Source organism: Sander vitreus, chromosome 10, assembly GCF_031162955.1.
Source record: "Sander vitreus isolate 19-12246 chromosome 10, sanVit1, whole genome shotgun sequence".
Taxonomy (NCBI): Eukaryota; Metazoa; Chordata; class Actinopteri; order Perciformes; family Percidae; genus Sander; species Sander vitreus.
In genome coordinates, this window is record NC_135864.1 from 16,699,302 (window position 1) to 16,717,084 (window position 17,783).

At 39.3% G+C, this 17,783-nt stretch overlaps 2 protein-coding genes across 3 annotated transcripts; one reads left to right on the plus strand and one right to left on the minus strand.

Moving 5' to 3' along the window:
• Nucleotides 1-2,454: 2,454 nt before the first annotated feature.
• Nucleotides 2,455-8,760, plus strand: LOC144524357 (signal-transducing adaptor protein 1-like). Its single transcript, XM_078260542.1, has 10 exons — nucleotides 2,455-2,872; nucleotides 3,053-3,124; nucleotides 4,321-4,437; nucleotides 4,567-4,623; nucleotides 5,808-6,010; nucleotides 6,252-6,383; nucleotides 7,404-7,473; nucleotides 7,548-7,650; nucleotides 7,835-8,017; nucleotides 8,115-8,760. Exons 1-10 carry the CDS (start codon nucleotides 2,771-2,773, stop codon nucleotides 8,270-8,272), a joined length of 1,197 nt encoding a protein of 398 aa, XP_078116668.1. The 5' UTR covers nucleotides 2,455-2,770; the 3' UTR covers nucleotides 8,273-8,760.
• A 647-nt stretch (nucleotides 8,761-9,407) lies between these two features.
• ankrd13d (ankyrin repeat domain 13 family, member D) lies at nucleotides 9,408-17,701 on the minus strand. Of its 2 annotated transcripts, XM_078260541.1 has the most exons (17): nucleotides 16,800-17,701; nucleotides 16,556-16,691; nucleotides 16,345-16,469; nucleotides 15,993-16,038; nucleotides 14,927-15,070; nucleotides 14,602-14,791; nucleotides 14,353-14,419; nucleotides 13,950-14,031; nucleotides 13,513-13,574; nucleotides 13,272-13,402; nucleotides 13,000-13,157; nucleotides 12,473-12,586; nucleotides 11,995-12,167; nucleotides 11,801-11,880; nucleotides 10,922-11,155; nucleotides 9,852-9,934; nucleotides 9,408-9,744 (listed from the first exon to the last, which is right to left on the minus strand). In XM_078260541.1, exons 1-16 carry the CDS (start codon nucleotides 16,881-16,883, stop codon nucleotides 9,871-9,873), a joined length of 1,890 nt encoding a protein of 629 aa, XP_078116667.1. In that variant the 5' UTR covers nucleotides 16,884-17,701; the 3' UTR covers nucleotides 9,408-9,744; nucleotides 9,852-9,870. The 2 variants fall into 2 exon arrangements, with proteins under 2 accessions (XP_078116667.1, XP_078116666.1); XM_078260540.1 differs by having other exon boundaries at nucleotides 9,408-9,934; nucleotides 16,800-17,700.
• Between the last annotated feature and the right edge of the window lie 82 nt (nucleotides 17,702-17,783).

Consider the following 17,783-nt stretch of genomic DNA (forward strand, 5'->3'; position numbering starts at 1 on the left):
GTATTAGACTATACACCACCATTGATGTAATTTTCACGACAGGCCTTTTTCATTATTATTATTATTATTATTATTATTATTAATAATAATTATGATAAACAGACAAAAGTAAAAATGTAAAACTAAAAAAGAATCTCTGAAAGGCTAATTTAAATTTTTTGAATGTTTGTGTGTCATATAATCAGTAGTTTTGCATCAGTAGTAGTAAAAACATAATAAAATAATAACATATTTTGGTATAAATGCATCTTGAGGTCGAAGTGCAGAGAAGGAACAGGCATAGAGAGAAATGGCTGCTGTTGACCTGTGGGCTATTTGTCCTCCTGGCATTCACTTTTTTCAGTAAGTGACAACATTTTTATTATCTATGTGCTGAATGAAAGAAGTTCACAGCATTTCCTTAATGTACAACAACTTAAAGAAGAGCACATTATGCATGAAAAAGTGTATAATAGTTCCTCTCTATCACAGTGTTACTGTATGAATTTAGCTATGTATAACCAGTAGCTTCTTTATAGAACATTAAGTCCTGCTGAATGGTATACTATATTATAACATATTATTGCTTATGAGTTATGTGTTTTTGTCTTTTTCTTTCTAAAGTGGGATCAGTTGGCAAAGAAGACAACGGTGCACAAGATTATGCAAGCTGACATTAACCCAAACACTCTGCAAAACATTCAGAACTTCCTGAGACAAGACAAAAAGAAAAGAGAGAGAGAGAGAGAGAGAGTAAATAGATAATTTCACAAGTGACTTCATCAATAGGCTTTAAATGAACACTTTTTTGAAAGAATTAACACATTATTTCTCTTCCAAATGAATGTTCAATTTCAAAGTAGGAAAACACTGTAGCTGTGTGTCTGGAGTGTCTCCATTAAGTACAGTACATTACCATAGGGCCATGTGCCTGTGATTGTTGCTGAGTCAGTTTGCTCACTTTATGTGTTACGGTTTTGGTGTTTTGTCTTGTCTTATTGTAGTCTGTTCTCTTGTCATTTTTGTAGCCTGGTTTTCTCTCATGTCTTGTTTCCTTCTGTTGTGTGATTATTGGTCTTGTTTTATGTTCTGTTTCCTGTTTTATTTTGATAGTCTGTTTTCTGTCTTGTCTTGTCTAGTTTTACTCCCTGTGTTTTCCAGCCCTTGTGTCACCTGCCTCTTGTTACCTCGTTACCCTCTGTATTTAGTCTTTGTGTTCCCCTTGTCCTGTGTCAGATCATTGTGTGTGTGTGTGTGTGTGTGTGTGTGTGTGTGTGTGTGTGTGTGTGTGTGTGTGTGTGTGTGTGTGTGTGTGTGTGTGTGTGTGTGTTTCTTTCTTTCTCCGTGTTTCTCCGTGTCAGCTATTCTCTGGACTCCCTTGGTTATTTTTTTGTGTTTTGGTTTAATAAATCCTCAACTTCAACTTTCTCCTGCCTGCCTGCTCTCTGCCTTTGGAACTCCCGGGAACTTAACATTATGACTCTTCTACTTGTGCAAGTGTTACACTAAGTTTAAGCATTTAACGTAATTGTCCCTTGTGACCACAGTTGCCTCTAGTCAGCAAAAGACACGTTGTAAGATAATGTAATATTAAGTAGTGAACTATTCAGGTGTTTTAAATTTGGCATAAAATATAAAAAAATAAATAAATGATGTATGAATGTTTATAGTGAGGTTTGCAATAATAATTAGAGAATGCACATACTCAATGTTTCTATTTGTTCTATTAAACTATTTGTTTATTTCATTTATTTACCCAATCACACCCAAAATACAATATATACAAATTGAACCTTTTTACGGCACAACTTCTTATCAAATGCAGTATAGATGGAATGTTCATAGTAGTGTTTTGTGTTGAGCACATCAGTGTGCTATTGGTTGGTAAACAGATCTATTCATATGACGTGTGTGTGTGTGTGTGTGTGTGTGTGTGTGTGTGTGTGTGTGTGTGTGTGTGTGTGTGTGTGTGTGTGTGTGTGTGTGTGTGTGTGTGTGTGTCATTTTGATGCAAAAAAACATTTTGGAAAGAGATGTAACCGTTTTGAATGCATTTCTTTTGCTAAGGACTTGTACAGTTTACCATTTTGTGTTTGTGGTTTTGTGTTTATAGTTTTGGGAAACTGAGCAAAGGATTCAGCAAACACGTGTAACCAATTGGGAAAAAACTGTAATAGAAATGAAATAATCAGGAGTTTATTAGAAAATGTAGCAATATGAATCTAATGTGCTCTTTTTCTGTCCTCTCACAGTATATTGACACTCACTGAAACATAGTTTATTTATTTTTTACTTGTAGACCTATAACATAATGTCTTTGATATTATAATGAATTTCATCTACAATTATCTAGCTACTTGTGTGTGTGTTTTCTTTTTGTGTGTGTCACGTGCTTTATTGCTTCTGAGAGTGCGGTTTAAAGCTATCTTAAGTTCCGCCTACTGTAGGTTCAAAGTCTGCAGATTTTTATTCGGGATGTTTAAGCTAACTACTTCCTTCTTTGTAAATCACTGCAGCATTTCCTCATTCTCAGAGTCAAAACAGCACTCTGACTGAAGTCAAAGGGGGGTAAAGCTTATCAGTGCAGATTTCTAGACCAATATTCATTTCAGACTAAAGACTCATCGTGAATCCATCACTGCATTGAGACCTGCACAAGGAAATAACAAAGAACAAAACTTTCTCAGGACCAAAGTGAAGTGTTTATTCAACGCTAATGACAGACAGAAGTCAAGTGGGCCAAAGCTAAACCAAACCAAGGTCAGAAGCAGCACAGACATTTAGCTGGACGATGTCTGTGCCAACCAGAGTTGTCCACAAGAGGAGGGCGACTATCACAGATCTTCCTCTTTACTACTCTGGACACCTACTGAAGAAACTCACCAAAGAGAAGGTGAGGATGAAGATGGAAAAAGCCATGCAGACAATTTGTATAGAAGAAAATAAGAGAGGACTAAATGGGTAATACATGGTGATGTTTAATATGCGGTTTTATGACTGCATTAAATTCTGTTTAATTTGTCAATGTTGTGTCAAGAGCAGATGTGCCAAATTAACAACTTTTGATTTTCAGGATTTTAAGAAATACTACGGAGAGCTCCGTGGAGCCACACTCTTTCTATACAAAAATGACACAGAGGATACAGTAAGCAAACAGAAGTTTTACATGTAACAGCAGCATTGTGATTTACAAAATAACAAATTAATAAATGTTTAATTAAAGGTGAATTTGACAATTGTTTCCCAAAGAATAGATGTACAGTGTTAAAGGAGAATTTCGGTCGATTCCAACACGTAGCTCTGTTGTTTGTAAATTTGGAGTGCTGTCAGTAGTAGAAAAATGAAAACAATGACCCCTCCTGCTACAGTTAGCACTCAACAGGCTTAAACAGGGCAGTTTTAAACTTGTTTTTAGCCTCTAAACATGTTTAAAATGTCATTAAAAGTGCCTACCCATGTGAAGTGATTCCTTCCGAGTGAACACAGTGAATCTGACTGCAGGAGATTTGAAAGAAATGCATAAATGTTCTGCTAATTCAGCCCTGTTTAGTTCTGGTGTTGAGACAGCGGTTGAGTGCTTAGGGACCGTCTACAAACTACAACACCGAAAAGAGATACAACAAAAATATTAGGCTATTAATTTAATGATTAAATAAGGTAGTGTCTCCAAACTTACCTCAATTATAACTTGTCTCCTGCTAGTTGTACTACAGCACTTACTATTAAAAAATAAGCATATGCCTATTTTTGAAAATATGTTTGCATCTCTTTTCGGTGTTGTAGTTTGTAGACGTCCCGAAGCACTCCTTGCAGTATCAACACCGGAACTAAACAGAGCTGAATTAGCAGAACTTTCATGCATTTCTTTCACATCTACTGCAGTCAGATTCACTGTGTTCACTCAGAAGGAATCACTGCACATGGGTAGGCACTTTTAATGACATTTCGAACATGTTAAGAGGCTAAAAACAAGTTTAAAACTTGCCCTGTTTAAGCCTGTTGGGTGCTAATGCTAGCAGGAGGATAACACGGTGTAGACAGCACCGATTGTTTTAATTTTTCTTGCTACTGACAGCACTCCAAATTTACAAACAACAGAGCTACGTGTTGGAATCAACCGGAATTCTCCTTTAAGTCTTGTAAACAACGACAACACTGTTGAAGGGCTATAAGAACATAGGTGACACATTAGCCAGGGTGCACTGAAGAACAGAAACACAGTTCTGTTTTTCTTTTAACCATTTCATAAGTCACTCCCGTTTTAGATCAATTAATACACGTTTTGTAGATCAAGCATGTGTCTGAAAACAAGTGCTAATTTGTGTTTGCTTACTCTGTCAGTACACAGAGAAGCTGGACCTGGAGAAGCTGAAGTCCATGGTGTTAGATTCTCCGTATCAGAGGAAGGCACCAACTATTTTCACTCTCACCCTGGACACAGAGGAGGTGCAGCTAAAGGTGTGATTTTTCTCCCATCTGCGCAATGAAAAAAAAAAAAACAGAACGGAATTTATAAAAACTTTCAATATACAAAGAAATATTATACGGCACATAACCAAAATAACTGCTGTTTGCGTGACTGTACAGATGGACAACTCTGACACAGGAGAGGAGTGGAGGGGTTACATCCTGACTGTGGTCCAAGTAAGAAAACACACACGTATAAACTTAAAGACACACTCTGATGGGTTGATGTGTGAGTGTATGAGTGTGTGTTGCTGCTGATAAGGAATATTGCTGAGTGTTCATACAAATAACAAAAACAAACCCTTAAAGTCTGAGTTCAAACCTGCATTAACCTGCATTTATAAGTATTTATTGACATCACTCTGTGGGGCAACTGCACAACTTGTATCATTGTTTGTTTTCTTTTAGTCTTTTTTAAAATATTTTTTTTCTGTGTGTGATACTTTACCTAGTTGACACACAAAGTCAAACTTAACAAACAACAGGAAACAATTTCCTGGTTAATAATTAGACAATAATTTGGCTCATGATGCTTGGAGGGAAAAAGTAAATCAAAGTAAAGCTGATAACGACAGTAAGGTTACGAACAACTAAGCAGCGATATCTAGAAACTGAAAATAAAGATCCAGATAATCTAGTACAGTAAAGAACATACAGTATGTGACAAAAAGACACTCAGTAAATGTGTAGGGGTGGGTGTGTACAGCTGTTTTTGGTCTCAACTCAAATTGGATGTAAACAGCAGTATCTTTTTTGTTTTCTTGCAACATTACTGAGTAAACACAGGTCACAGACAGGGGTGCCAGAAATAGGGTGTTCATGGGGCCACTGCCCCCAAACTTATGTTTTTATAAATTATTATCATATTGTTTATTTATTATCATATTGACATTATCATACTACATAATTACAAATCTTCAGTATAGACCAATTCGTAGCTTAATCCCTGTGAGTAAATGGAGCCAACGTGTTTAGGTGTCATGCAAAGGATTGTTCCTTAATTGGACTTTTGGCACATGCAGGCAACCAGCCAGTCAACCAGCCAGTCAACCAGGCAGTCAACTAGGCAGTCAACCAGGCAGTCAACACGCACGTTTTAAAAGTTTACATAAATTGGTACTTGTTCAAGTGAAGTCTCTGGTCTATCTACCGCCACACGCACGCACGCACGCACACACACTCTTCTGAAATGAATCGGGCACCATGTTCTTGGAAGAGTCGATACATTTGATTTCTCAGAGTAAGTCATTTTAAGAATTTACAACCAAATACCAGGATGTATGTTCTAACCTGTTACAAATTGTGTAAATAAATAATGATGTCAGTAATAACAGTGTTGACAAGCTCTGTTTCCCCTGCAGAAAAAAATTCCCAGTAGGCTGCAGCTGCTGCCTGGCCAGATGTTACTACTGCAGGAGGCTCTGGATCAGGAGAGGAAAAGAAAGCCCCCCATAGTACGCCCACTCCTCCCACCCCGACCATCCTTCCTCCCCTCACCCTCAGCCTCACCCATCCCTCCACTGCCCAAAGACAAGCCTGGCCACAGCGCCCCTGACATGCCTGCGTAAGTTAGATAGTCTGTTTCCAGAAGCAAAGGCTGTGACACAGCATGAAAAATACAACTACAAGTGGTTATTAGACTGGGTTTTTGAGGACTTTTGACATCAGTGAAAGTTTATCCCTTCCTATCAGAAACTGATAAACATGTTCTCATCCCTTGCCCTCTGAAAAACACACCTGTACCTGTATTACCTTCACTGGCAACGAGCAACTGTTTTTTTTCTTCTTTTCTTTGATTCCTGTAGATGTTTCTATAGTGTGACTCGGCAGGAGGCTGAGCAAATGTTGGAGGCAAACCCAGAGTATGGAAGCATCATCCTCCGCCCGTCCACTCTGGCCAACAACTACGCCCTGACTCTCAGACAACTGACGCCCAGGTCTGTCTGAAATGTACCACTGACTACAGAATAATGCAGGAATTAAATTTTAGGTTGATCTTTTCAATTCTAACAAGTAGCATCAGGTCCATTTTTTGCCTCACAGAAAGCTTTTGCCGTCATTCTTTCATCACATCAATATGAATCTTTGGCGTTTTATATCGGTGCCGTATAACTCATTATATTATGCACATGTAAATTATATGACACATACGTGTACAGGAAGAGAAGTGTCCACCAGGAAATAATATAAATAATAACTTTTATTTGTATAGCACTTTTTACAAATGAATAATTTGAATAATAATGAATAATTTGTTTTGTTTTGTAAAAACAGTTAAAATGACAAAAGGTTTTTTTCTGAACTCAAATATAACAAGAGAAACTGTAGCATCAACAGGGTCTTATTACTGTAACAAAGTCCCTCATTAACATATGGAGGATTTGCACATTAGTGTAATGTAACTATGATATCGTATGATAAGATAAATCTTTATTAATCCCCAGAGTGGAAATTCGGTTGTTACAGCAGCACAGACAGCAATTGTACAGATAAATAGAGACAGTAAAAGAATAAATAATAAAATGTCTATAAAGAAATAAAATACAGTAAGAATAGAATAACAATAAAAAATAGAAAATCTACACAAGAACGTATGGAGACAAAAGTGGCAAAGAAACGTGATAGTGCTATGGTGACAGTGACAGTAGTGATATATTAGCAGCATAATAAGTCAACAGTGTACACCAGGCTGATGATATGATTAAATAATAACACTTGGTTATATATGATAAATGATGATGGTATGGGATATGAGAGATAGTATGAGGTGAAAGGTATCCTGCCGATCAGTAACCGTGAGTTGCTACAGCTGATAAAGGGATGAACACATGGATAGGCGTTTGTTTTTGTTCATTTCGATTTGTTTACATTTCATATAAAATATACAAAATGTGTTGCTGTTTATGAAAGGCCCAGTCAGCAGTTAGCAAATAATCCTCCTCTTGCATGTGTTTCAGTGGGCCCGTCATGAAGAACTACAGAGTGGCCTCCACAAACTCAGGGTTTGTCATTGAACTGGACACAGCAGTAAGCCCCACACAGCTCTATAACATAATCTTCTTCTCCTTCTTGCTTGTCTTCATGAGTCCTGTTGTCTGTAGGTGATGGTCTCCTCCTTGAATGATGTACTTAAATACTTCCTTGAAAAGACAGAGTACCGTCTTCATCCCTACGTGCCATCTCAGCCCTACGACACTTGCATTGGTGAGAAGAATTTCAATTCAATTCAATTGTATTTATAGTGTCAAATCACAGCAGGAGTTATCTCAGGGCACTTTACAGTAGGTCCAGACCACACTATAATTTACAAAGATCCAATAATTGTCACAAACAGTCAACAATGGTACACAACAAAGTACACAACAATGTTTATGTGTGTTTTCAACAGATGTGTCACCTGCTCCAAAGTGTGTCAGCATCACCTCACCTACACCTAAAACAGTACCTAAGGCACAAGTGGCACCTATGCTGCGTTCACAGAACAAAGAAGAGCTTCTGCTGCCTCCAACCAAGGAGGAGGGTGAATACGTGATTCCTGATGATCAGTGTCCTGATCACAACCTAAGGCTAGGTGAGAATGAATAAATAAGTCAAGGTGTACGTACGAGCGAGTAAAGTCGATTATAACAGTAAGTGAGTAACAGTGACTATGTTTTTGTCTAAACTAGTTCAGTTAGATGGAGAACTTCGGGATGTTTTAAAGTTTCGGAGGGAAAACTTGTACACTTCATCTGACAAGGAGGAAGTCACCACATATGAGAATCAAACCACAGGAAAATCCCCATCAGGCACCGCACAATGGGCCACGAGGAGTGCAGCAGTGTGAGGCATCTAGGCCTACTGTTGTTGCTCAGTAAGTCTGCTCATTTAATATTTAACTTTTAACATAACATGTTGCCTGGTGGATTTGATAAACTGCTGCAACCATAAGTGTCTTTCAGAAATGCACTGGACAAAACTAGAAATGTGGGGCCGTTAAATTAAATCTCTTAAAGTGGGGGTCTCAAACTCAAAGTATCTGGATTGTTCTCTCTCTTCTGTTTGTCTCTTAGTTTAGTGTGTTCGAATGCTAATTTGCTAATCAGCACTAAACACAAAGTACAGCTAAGGCAGATGGAAATGTCCTTACTTTTGCTAATATTTAGTCATGATCCAAAGTATTGTCTGGAAAATCTAAAGATGAAAAATCAGGGGATCGAAATGATTACAATTCATTCTTTGTGGAACATGAAAATCTGTACCAAATGTCTCAGCAATCCATCCAATAGTTTAGATATTACAATAAAAAAAAAAAAAAAATAAAAAAAAAAAAAAATATATATATATATATATATCTCTATCTATCAACCTCATGGTGAAAACTAGGGGAAGAGCCAGGATTACCAAATAAGAAAAAAATGCATTTGCTGCCCATATTTACCAATAGCCACCATTACCAATTGAATATACACAGTTTTCACATTGCAACAGTATAACATAAACACAGAATATTATTAAGGCATATTATCTTCTTGATGAAATATTTACAAATCACTATGAGCGACTGTTTAATCATGAAGTCAGATAGATAGCATGTGTCTAAATTGTGTCGAGAGATAACCGTTAAAGAGCTCTTTGATAGACAACTTTATCATCCAGATTTGAATAGATAATAGGATTCCAAATAGGGCTAACGATTATTTTCGTATTCATTATAAACGGCTCAAACCAATTGATCAATTACATGTGATATGGATGTTTGGAAGGGTATCATGCTTTCTGATTTTGCTCAATGATTATGGTTTAAAAGTGTAAAAATGAACATGTCAAAATTGCATGAGGAAATTATTGTACAGCCCTGAATGACTGTCCTTTTTTTTTTTATATGAACTCAAACTCAAACTGTAAAATACAAAACTACACATACATGTGAATCTGTGAAGCACTGAATAAAAAAAATAAAATAAAAACATACTCCAGGATGATCATTATTCTTTATTTTTCACACATAGGAGTAAGCCAACATAAATGTTTCAAATGTTATAATCATATTTTTATAAGTTAAGTCCATTAAGATTATATTTTCTTATTTTTCATCATTATCATGGAAAATGGTATAGGTTTAAAGTTTAAGGATCAATCATCACTCAATAAAGACAGCAAGACTGTGAAAAATGTTCAATTAAAAAAGAAAAACAAACACTGTCTCCCTTTTGTCTCCTCCTTCACTGTAGTGTGGTTCAGAGTACCTGTTTCCACCTCTTCTTATTTCTCCCTCACACTTTCATATTCTGGTCCTTTACACTCTGTTGTAGCAGCCTTCGTGTGAGAAAGACAAATAAAATATCTGTAATAACTTAACATCTCAGGATTCAAAAAAAATAAAAACAATAAATTAAGAAGATTGTTCCCCAATGAAGACATGCCTCCATTGTTGTTGTGACATTACTTCTCGGTGAGTGACAGCTGCAGGATCCTCTCCAGCTCATCCTCTTCCTCCTTTTGCTTCCTGCGACAAAAATAAGAAATACAGCTCATCAGTCAGAACAATGACAGACCTGTGACTTTAAAGTATATTTATATATTACTCTTTTCCCAGAAAGACAGAGATTCCTCACCATAACTGAAGACTTATTACAAATGAAGAACGAATTCATGTCTATTCTAAAAATATTTCTTGTCCTGTCATTTTTAGGAACTTTAATACAAATTTCTGTATCTTTTAAATCATAATTCAGTGTTTTCTTCTCCCCGACGTCCATTGTTTTATTAGCTCTTTGGTTTTTTTAACTGCGTACTTTTCTAACGCAGGACGAGGCTGTTTAGCAGAGAGAATAAAGCTTGTCTTCAGGTCTTCACCAGTTTCCTATATGACCAAGATGAAAAGAAGACATTTTGACACCCCACTGTGTCGCAGACGTTGTTGGTCACCCTACTGTGTCAAAAACAGCGTTTGAGATAGAACAGACTGCAACACTTCCTATGTGGGCACACTCGGTTGAAATATATATATATATATATATATATATATATATATATATAAAAAAGAGGAATAGAGGGTGAATTTCTAATACATTCCATTACAAAAAAAATTTTTTATTCTAATTTCTCATCTCTAATGTGGACTTCCTCTAAATGCTCTGGCACACTCCCACAGTCCAAAGACATGCAGGTCAGTTTGTGAATGTTTGTGAGGTTTTGTTTTTAGAGCAGCCTGAAAAAGAGTTAAAATATGGCTTTAATTAGCAGCCTGAAAGAGTGTTAAAATAAAGCTTTAATTGGACATTTAAGACTTTAATTTTAAAATCCTATCAAAACAGTCCAATATTACTCTAGTGACAGTCTGAGATGTGTATAGTATCACCCTGATAATGTCTGTCATTCACATATACTATATACTAGCCCTGTGATAGACTGGCAAGCAGTCCAGGGTGAGAGTGACAGGGTGTACTTTGTCTCAGGTAAGCTAATGCATGGCAGATTCCTCCCGCCTCACCTGTCCATCTCCTCCTGTTCCCGGCACGATATCTCCATGGCGATACGCAGCTGCTCATCGAAGCTCGACGCCATACCGAAGTGTCCCGACAACCGCGGATCGGTCACTGTGCTGTAGGAGAGCAGGGAGTTGGCGGTGGGGCCTGACGGGGAGACAGAGGCAGGCTGGCTGGGGTCGGCCACGTCTTCTCCCTCTCTGCTGGCCAGCGAGATGGACAGAGACTCCTGGATTGCCCTGAGAAAAGAAAGAAATTAAGATATTTAGACTTAAACTGAAGTGTTATTAAACAAAGAAAGATATAACTGGGATGTTCACTGCTAGGCTTCATTACAGGATGACTGGGACTTACTGTTCCCAAGAGAAGGTGGAAAGAAAAGGCTAATCACTGAACTCTTTTTAGAGACGTTTAATTAAAATACTGCACAAGCCAGGAGGTTTCCCTGAAAAAGAAATAATTACGAATATACATGAGTTAAACCTCATGATGGTTCTACAGTAACATCTAAAATTTCTGAAAGATCTTTACTTTAAGAATAGTTTCAAAAAAAACATTCTGGCTGGATGACAGCTTCAAGCTCTGATAAATCTAGTAGTTGATTTTAGGAGTTTCATCCTTATTTCTGATATTCTCTAAAAAATGTACACAGAAGAATTAAGCTCTATCAACAGAGATAGGGTATCAGAAATTTGTAAAAAAAGTCTCTGGTTTCTGTGCTTGACATCATCTTACTTAATTCTTGGATGCTATATTGCTCAATGCCTAAAACACAACTGATATACTCTGTTACCAGTAGAGTTCAGTAGAGTAGTCTTCTCCCCAGTTTGAGCAGTGTGAACCTGCCTGTGAAGGAAACAAATAAAGTCTGATGGGCAGCTCACCTCTCCAGCTGAGAGTCTTCCTCATACAGCGGAGACGGGGGCACCGGGCGGCTGTTGGTCAGAGCCTCCCAGATGGTCACCTAATAACCACACATAGGTGTTCAACAACTGGCTTTAGATGTAAATAAGGGAAGAATCAATTTCCACGTCTGACACGCAACTCTGAGACTAATTAGGAGTGCTTTGACCCTGACCTGGTCACTCTCTGTGCCAGCGTCCAGCAGGCTCTGCTGGATGGCGAACTGCAGCAGGTTGTCATCCTCGTCCCTCATTGGCTCGCTGCGGCCTGGACCGAGGGTGGTGTAGTCTGCGGGGGGCTCAAACACCGAGGGGTCCACCTCACAGTGTAAGGGAGGGGGAGTCTGACCTGGGTGAAGGTGGGTTACAGCATTACTGTACATGCAAGTAAAAGGTATAGCATTTCAGAAAAGCCTGAGCTCTGTTTAGGAAACAACTACACCTGCCTTACATTTTTAAGTATTCTCTAAACAAAAAAGGGAATGACAAAACTATATTATAATTAAAATATTCTGCACATGACAATTTGCTAAATGACTCTTCTACTATAAAAACATTTTTCAGAACAAGCTCATATTTGAATTCCATGTCGTTGAAACATATTGGGTATTACTTAAAGTTATTTTATTACATTCATAAATAGTGTGTATTTACCAGCTTCTTCGGGGCCCTCTGTTGTGTGAACCGTCACAGAGCTGACCGGCTCATCGCAGCCACACAGGTTACTGAACGTCACTCTGGCATTCAACACGTGAAACAGGGGAATCTCTGGAGGACAGACAGTGAGTGTTTGAAAGAGTTAAATGGCCGATTATTCCTGTAGCACCAGTGGGCAGTGGGAATGAAAACACAAAGTAAGAATCATGAATGACGAGGCGCGTGATGTGTAACGTTGCTCAGAGGTTCTGGTTGCTGTTCATCGATGTGACCGGAGTTTAATGTAAACACAAAGAAAGCGGAAGGTGAGGGACATCTGGCGGAACTTCTGAACAATTCCATAAATGAACCGTCGTCGATCCAGACTATTTCAGTTCTAACATGTCGATATAACAAGCGACAGCTGTTATACAGAACTACAGTGGTAGAGAATCAACGTGTTGGCTTGTACCCAGGTTTAATAAACTCAAGACATCCATCTAGCTACAAACAGGAAATGACCCACACTGTGTGACCTCTCATACCTATCTTGACAGGGAAGCCTGGTGGCAGGCGCAAGGTGATGAAGTCACGTAGCTTGGCAAAGTGGGCGTTGGAGATGGCCATGAGGTCGATGATGGGTGTCACCTGCTCGGCCAGAGACAGAGGGTGACTCTCACTCAACCACAGTGTCGCTTTAAACCTGGAGAGGAAACAGAGACGGACAGAGAGTTTTGAGCAAACTGGTCCACAAAGAAAGCTTTAAGCGCTGCTGCTTTTGGTGATGAACATTAGCGTTTCCGTGGCTGCATTATACTTCTGGACTTTGCTGGTAAGCTCGACGGGACGTCCGATGTCCCGGCTGTTCAGGTTGAACTCCGGGTTGAAGTACTCCTCAGCTGTGATGGCTGTGGGGTTGTGAGGACTGGCACACTGGGACACGTTACTCTGACAGAAACACACAGAGAGAGAGTTATAAGTGTTCATCAAAGAAAGCTGCAGGTGGTGTGGGTGGTGTGCGTGTGGATGTGATGCACAGGTACTGTGGAGACTCTTACCCCATTGTGAGCTGTATGTTGTTCAGCAATCCCCAGGAAGGACTGCAGAGGAGTCTTCGAGCCTGAGTGGGAATAATGTCGGGAGATCATCATCAATCTGATCGGCATATTCACTTTATTTTGTGCTCTATGAGGAAAGCAAGGGATACACCTGAAGCAACAACAACAACATCATAACACATGGACGGGAACATCACTTTGTACTACAAAGTGATCGATTGATAGTTTATATCTTTTTTTACAACTTATTCTTAAGTTAACTGAGGCTCAGATTTCTTCGCAGTTATTTTCTAGCCCAATAACACTCATTTTGACACAATATTGCTTTCCCACAACTATACTTATAAGAGCACAACGATTACTTATTGTGTGTGTCTGCGTGTGTGTGTGTGTGTGTGTGTGTGTGTGTGTGTGTGTGTGTGTGTGAGTGAGATCACCTTTGCTCCTCGACTTATCCTGGTCTGATAGATGCTCTGTCCTTGACCGAGTCACCAGCTCCACATTGGTGGCACTATAAACCTGGAAACAATGACGCAAAAAAAAAAAACACTCCTGAACACACAAAACCTTGTGTTTTTTTTGTTCAAGTAAAGCTCTTGTCAACACATTTGTTTGGGTAAGAGTCTTTCCTGGTCTATCTTTGAAAGAGCAAACGTAATTTTATTAAAAAAAAAGTAATTTAAAAATATATTCTTTTTAGAAAAATCTTGCTATTGATCAAATAGTATGTGTTACTACTCATTGATTTTTTTCAGGCAATGCTGAATAACTTCCAAATGGTCTAAACTACATATGTGTGTCAGTCACAGTTCAGACTAGGTTGGCTGAGCGGTCGCTTACCTTGGCTTCATACCCGCTGACCACCTCACTCTTCTCAGAACGCCAGCCCCAGATTCCTGACTTGTTCCTAAACAAGCATGAGATAAAGAGGTAATCAGTATATGTGTATTGTTAACGGTTGGGACGTAATGTATGTATTGTGGACACATTATGAGGGATGGTGAGGCAGATATCTGCACAACACAAACAAATCAAGTGTGAGCTTGATGAAATGATTCTAGTCTGTATCTGTTCACAGTATGCGCTTACCGTTCGAAGGCAATGTTGCGTGTGTTGAGGTGCGTGGAGACGATAGGCGACGTGAGTCTCTGGGCTGTGTTCTCCTGCGACGGCTGCATGGCTGCCAGGAGGGAGGGTGCATCACGGGGAGACAACACGAGCGGCTCTGTGTACACCACCTGCTTCTCATGGTCCACCTCCATCACCACAGCGCCTTCATCTTCATCAGAGGAGCACACAAAAGGACTCATTTAAGCCTCAAGCGGAGTTGTTTCTACATCTTTCAGGGTGGCTCCAAATCATCCACCCATCCATTAACCTCAGCTATTCAGTTATTTGTATGCATGTGACACACCTCCACCCTTGAAGATATAGCTGCGTCGTCCTTTCAGCCAGGTCATGTGTTCGAAGCCCAGGAGGGTGGTGTCTACACGGAGGCACGAGCCGCTTTTCCACACCCTGTAGACGTCACTGGGACACACCTTCGACACCAAGGGCACTGAGAGGAAGATGAGGAGAAGTTCAGATACAAAAGGCAAACAGAATGAGGTAACCAAACAGGGAACGGGCAAAGTACATTATAAAGAAAATCTGATTTACATGAGAAGATGCAATGTTTTCTGGAAATGTTCTAACTTTAGCTTGTTACATACAGTAGCACTGCAACTAATGACTGTCTATTTTCATTATAGATTAATTCAATTTTCATATACTTTATAAAGAAACTGTCAAAAGACAAATGACCATAACAATTTGGAAAACATGAAGTGCTTAAAATTGCGGTTTGCATTCTGATAAACATCTAAGAAAAACAAAGTATTCCATTTATAATGATTCAAAACAGAAAAAAGCAAACTGCACAAACTGAAATTTTTTTAATGATGCAATGTAGTACTGAAATTATTTGTAACTTAATTGATTTTATGTCAACTATGACTACACTGCTTTATTAAACAACTGACTAGGATTTGTAATAATTGAAATTGTTAACATTACAGTCTCTAAATGTATTGCTCTAATTCATTAGTTATTGTAAAAAATACACATTAAAAGGCATTAACATGTATATATATATATATATATATATATATATATATATATATATATATATATATATACACACACACACACACACACTTGATGACAATAGTACAAAAATGTTTAGATGCAAAATGTAATTAACTGATTACTTGAACATCTTCTGCAGATTAGATAAGGCAAAGTAATCAAAACACAAGAAACCACATTACTGAGTAGTCCTGTTAAATACATTACAGATAAAACTTTAGGAAGGGTATCAGTAATTTGTAGTGGGTTACAGTTTGAAATTGACTAAGCGACAGGCGCTGTCAGGGGAGCTGTCCAACTACTGTGGTGCTGAAACTGATCTCTGTAAAAACACATCAATGAAACGCACTCACCCCAACTGGTGAACTCCCATTTCATCTCCACATAGAAGTCCCGCGCCTGGATGAGACCAAGGTATGTTTGTACATAAACAAAAGGAAGAGCTCCATGTCATCTTACGTTTGTGCATCCTGATTCAGACAAGGTTGAGACTTGCAAACATGTTGGGAACATACAGTGATCATTAAAAAAAAATAAAGACGCACTGACAGCAGACTAAACTAAACAAAACCTTTGCATAATTATTTCACAATGCTTTAGGGCGTGGTTGATGTGTTGCTCTGTGCAACAGGTAGAGTAGAGTTTAAGACCTGGAGGCTTACATTTTTGTTTTTTATCAAATGGCCGACTGTGGAGCAGTTTTACCTGTCTTAGTTTGCTGAGCAGCTCTGGGATGCCCGCCAATCTCTCAGTGGCACGTTTGTAGTCTCTGTACTGAAGCACCAGCTGAACCAGCTCAGGATCACCGGTGCTCACTGCCTCCTGCAAGACTGAAACATACATCCACATTTAATACCAGTATGTGCGTCTTTATTACCTCAGCACATATCACTGGGAGCCACAACAGAGCACTCACTGGCCCAGCCCTGTGCGTTGTTGTGTGTCGGGTCTGCTGCGTGCCGGAGCAGCACCCGGGTTGACTCCAGGTGGCCCAGACATACAGCCAGCTCCAGCGGGGTGCGCCCTCTCGGATCCAGGCGCTCTACATCCTGCTGCAGAACCAAACACACAAGCAGCATCAGCGCAATGCAGTGCGACATAACAGACCCATCTGGAACATACATCCACCAGCCAGCTGCAAAATAAACCTCCTGCTTTACCTCTTTCTTCTGCAGCTCTCGGTCAAGCTCCAAGTACTGATTGTTCCATACAAGAAAATGCAGAGGAAACGCTTCTTGAGCCATGGTTGTCGTCCGCTTGACAGTTAACAGTAGTAAAGCTTTGTTTGCAATATGACTTCTGCAGCCAACAGATTGCAGTGACACAACAGCAGACTGTAACAACGAGTTCAGCGCTGAACGGCACAACTGGTTAGCTAGCGTTAGCTAGCTTAGTTAACGGCAGAAAAATGGTAAACGTGTTTCACTGGAAAAACATGTCACTAAGCAAATCTATCCAAGTAGCTAACGTTAGGCAGCAAACCAAGTAGAATATTGTGCGTGCCTATTTAAATTAGTGGGCTGAGTTAGCCGCGCCAACTCAGCCCACTAATTTGATGTAGTTAACTACAGCTAGCTGAGCTAACGTCAGCTAACTGGCTAATAACAACATTGTTTCCTGCTCCTCTTGGCACCTGTTTTCCATTTTTCACAAAGCAATGCAACTAATGTAGCCGGCCAGAAATGCACTTCCCAAGTCCGTTCATTTTCTTTCACTATGGATATGATCCGAAGAAAAGAAAATCTGGGTGAAATCGCCGGCTGATAAAGTTAGCTAGCTACCCCGCTGTTACTGCAACCACCCCGTTTATATTGCAGCGTTACGGTATCAAAATAAAGCTCTGAGATACGGCCTTTATTCCAGTTTCACATCCAGGTCACTTGAGTTGAGGGCATCCGATATATGATGTAGGTGACAGCTGCTGTCGGTAGCACTCAGCCCTGAACGATGATTAAACCAGACCACATTTGTCAGTCTGCTGTGCTTCTGTGCAAAACGCAGCTTTGCTACGATGAAGTGTCTATTAACAGCTGCAGCAGCGTTGTTTATTTATTTTTGACGTCGCTTTGTTTCCAGGTTATGGTGAGCGAAGCTGGGTGGAGCCGGGGAGGAGCTGAGATCTGATCCTACAGTTCAAATAAACC

What these genes read in the sequence shown, in the direction of transcription:
- LOC144524357 (XM_078260542.1), top strand. Translation starts at nt 2,771, where the DNA reads ATGTCTGTGCCAACCAGAGTTGTCCACAAGAGGAGGGCGACTATCACA. An exon ending in ACATCCTGACTGTGGTCCAA is followed by an intron (nt 4,624 to 5,807) that starts GTAAGAAAACAC and finishes TTTCCCCTGCAG; the next exon opens with AAAAAAATTCCCAGTAGGCT. An exon ending in TCATTGAACTGGACACAGCA is followed by an intron (nt 7,474 to 7,547) that starts GTAAGCCCCACA and finishes TGTTGTCTGTAG; the next exon opens with GTGATGGTCTCCTCCTTGAA.
- ankrd13d (XM_078260541.1), bottom strand. Translation starts at nt 16,883, where the DNA reads ATGGCTCAAGAAGCGTTTCCTCTGCATTTTCTTGTATGGAACAATCAG. An exon ending in TGCTCAGCAAACTAAGACAG is followed by an intron (nt 16,039 to 16,344) that starts GTAAAACTGCTC and finishes GGTCTCATCCAG; the next exon opens with GCGCGGGACTTCTATGTGGA. An exon ending in AACATACAGCTCACAATGGG is followed by an intron (nt 13,403 to 13,512) that starts GTAAGAGTCTCC and finishes TGTTTCTGTCAG; the next exon opens with AGTAACGTGTCCCAGTGTGC.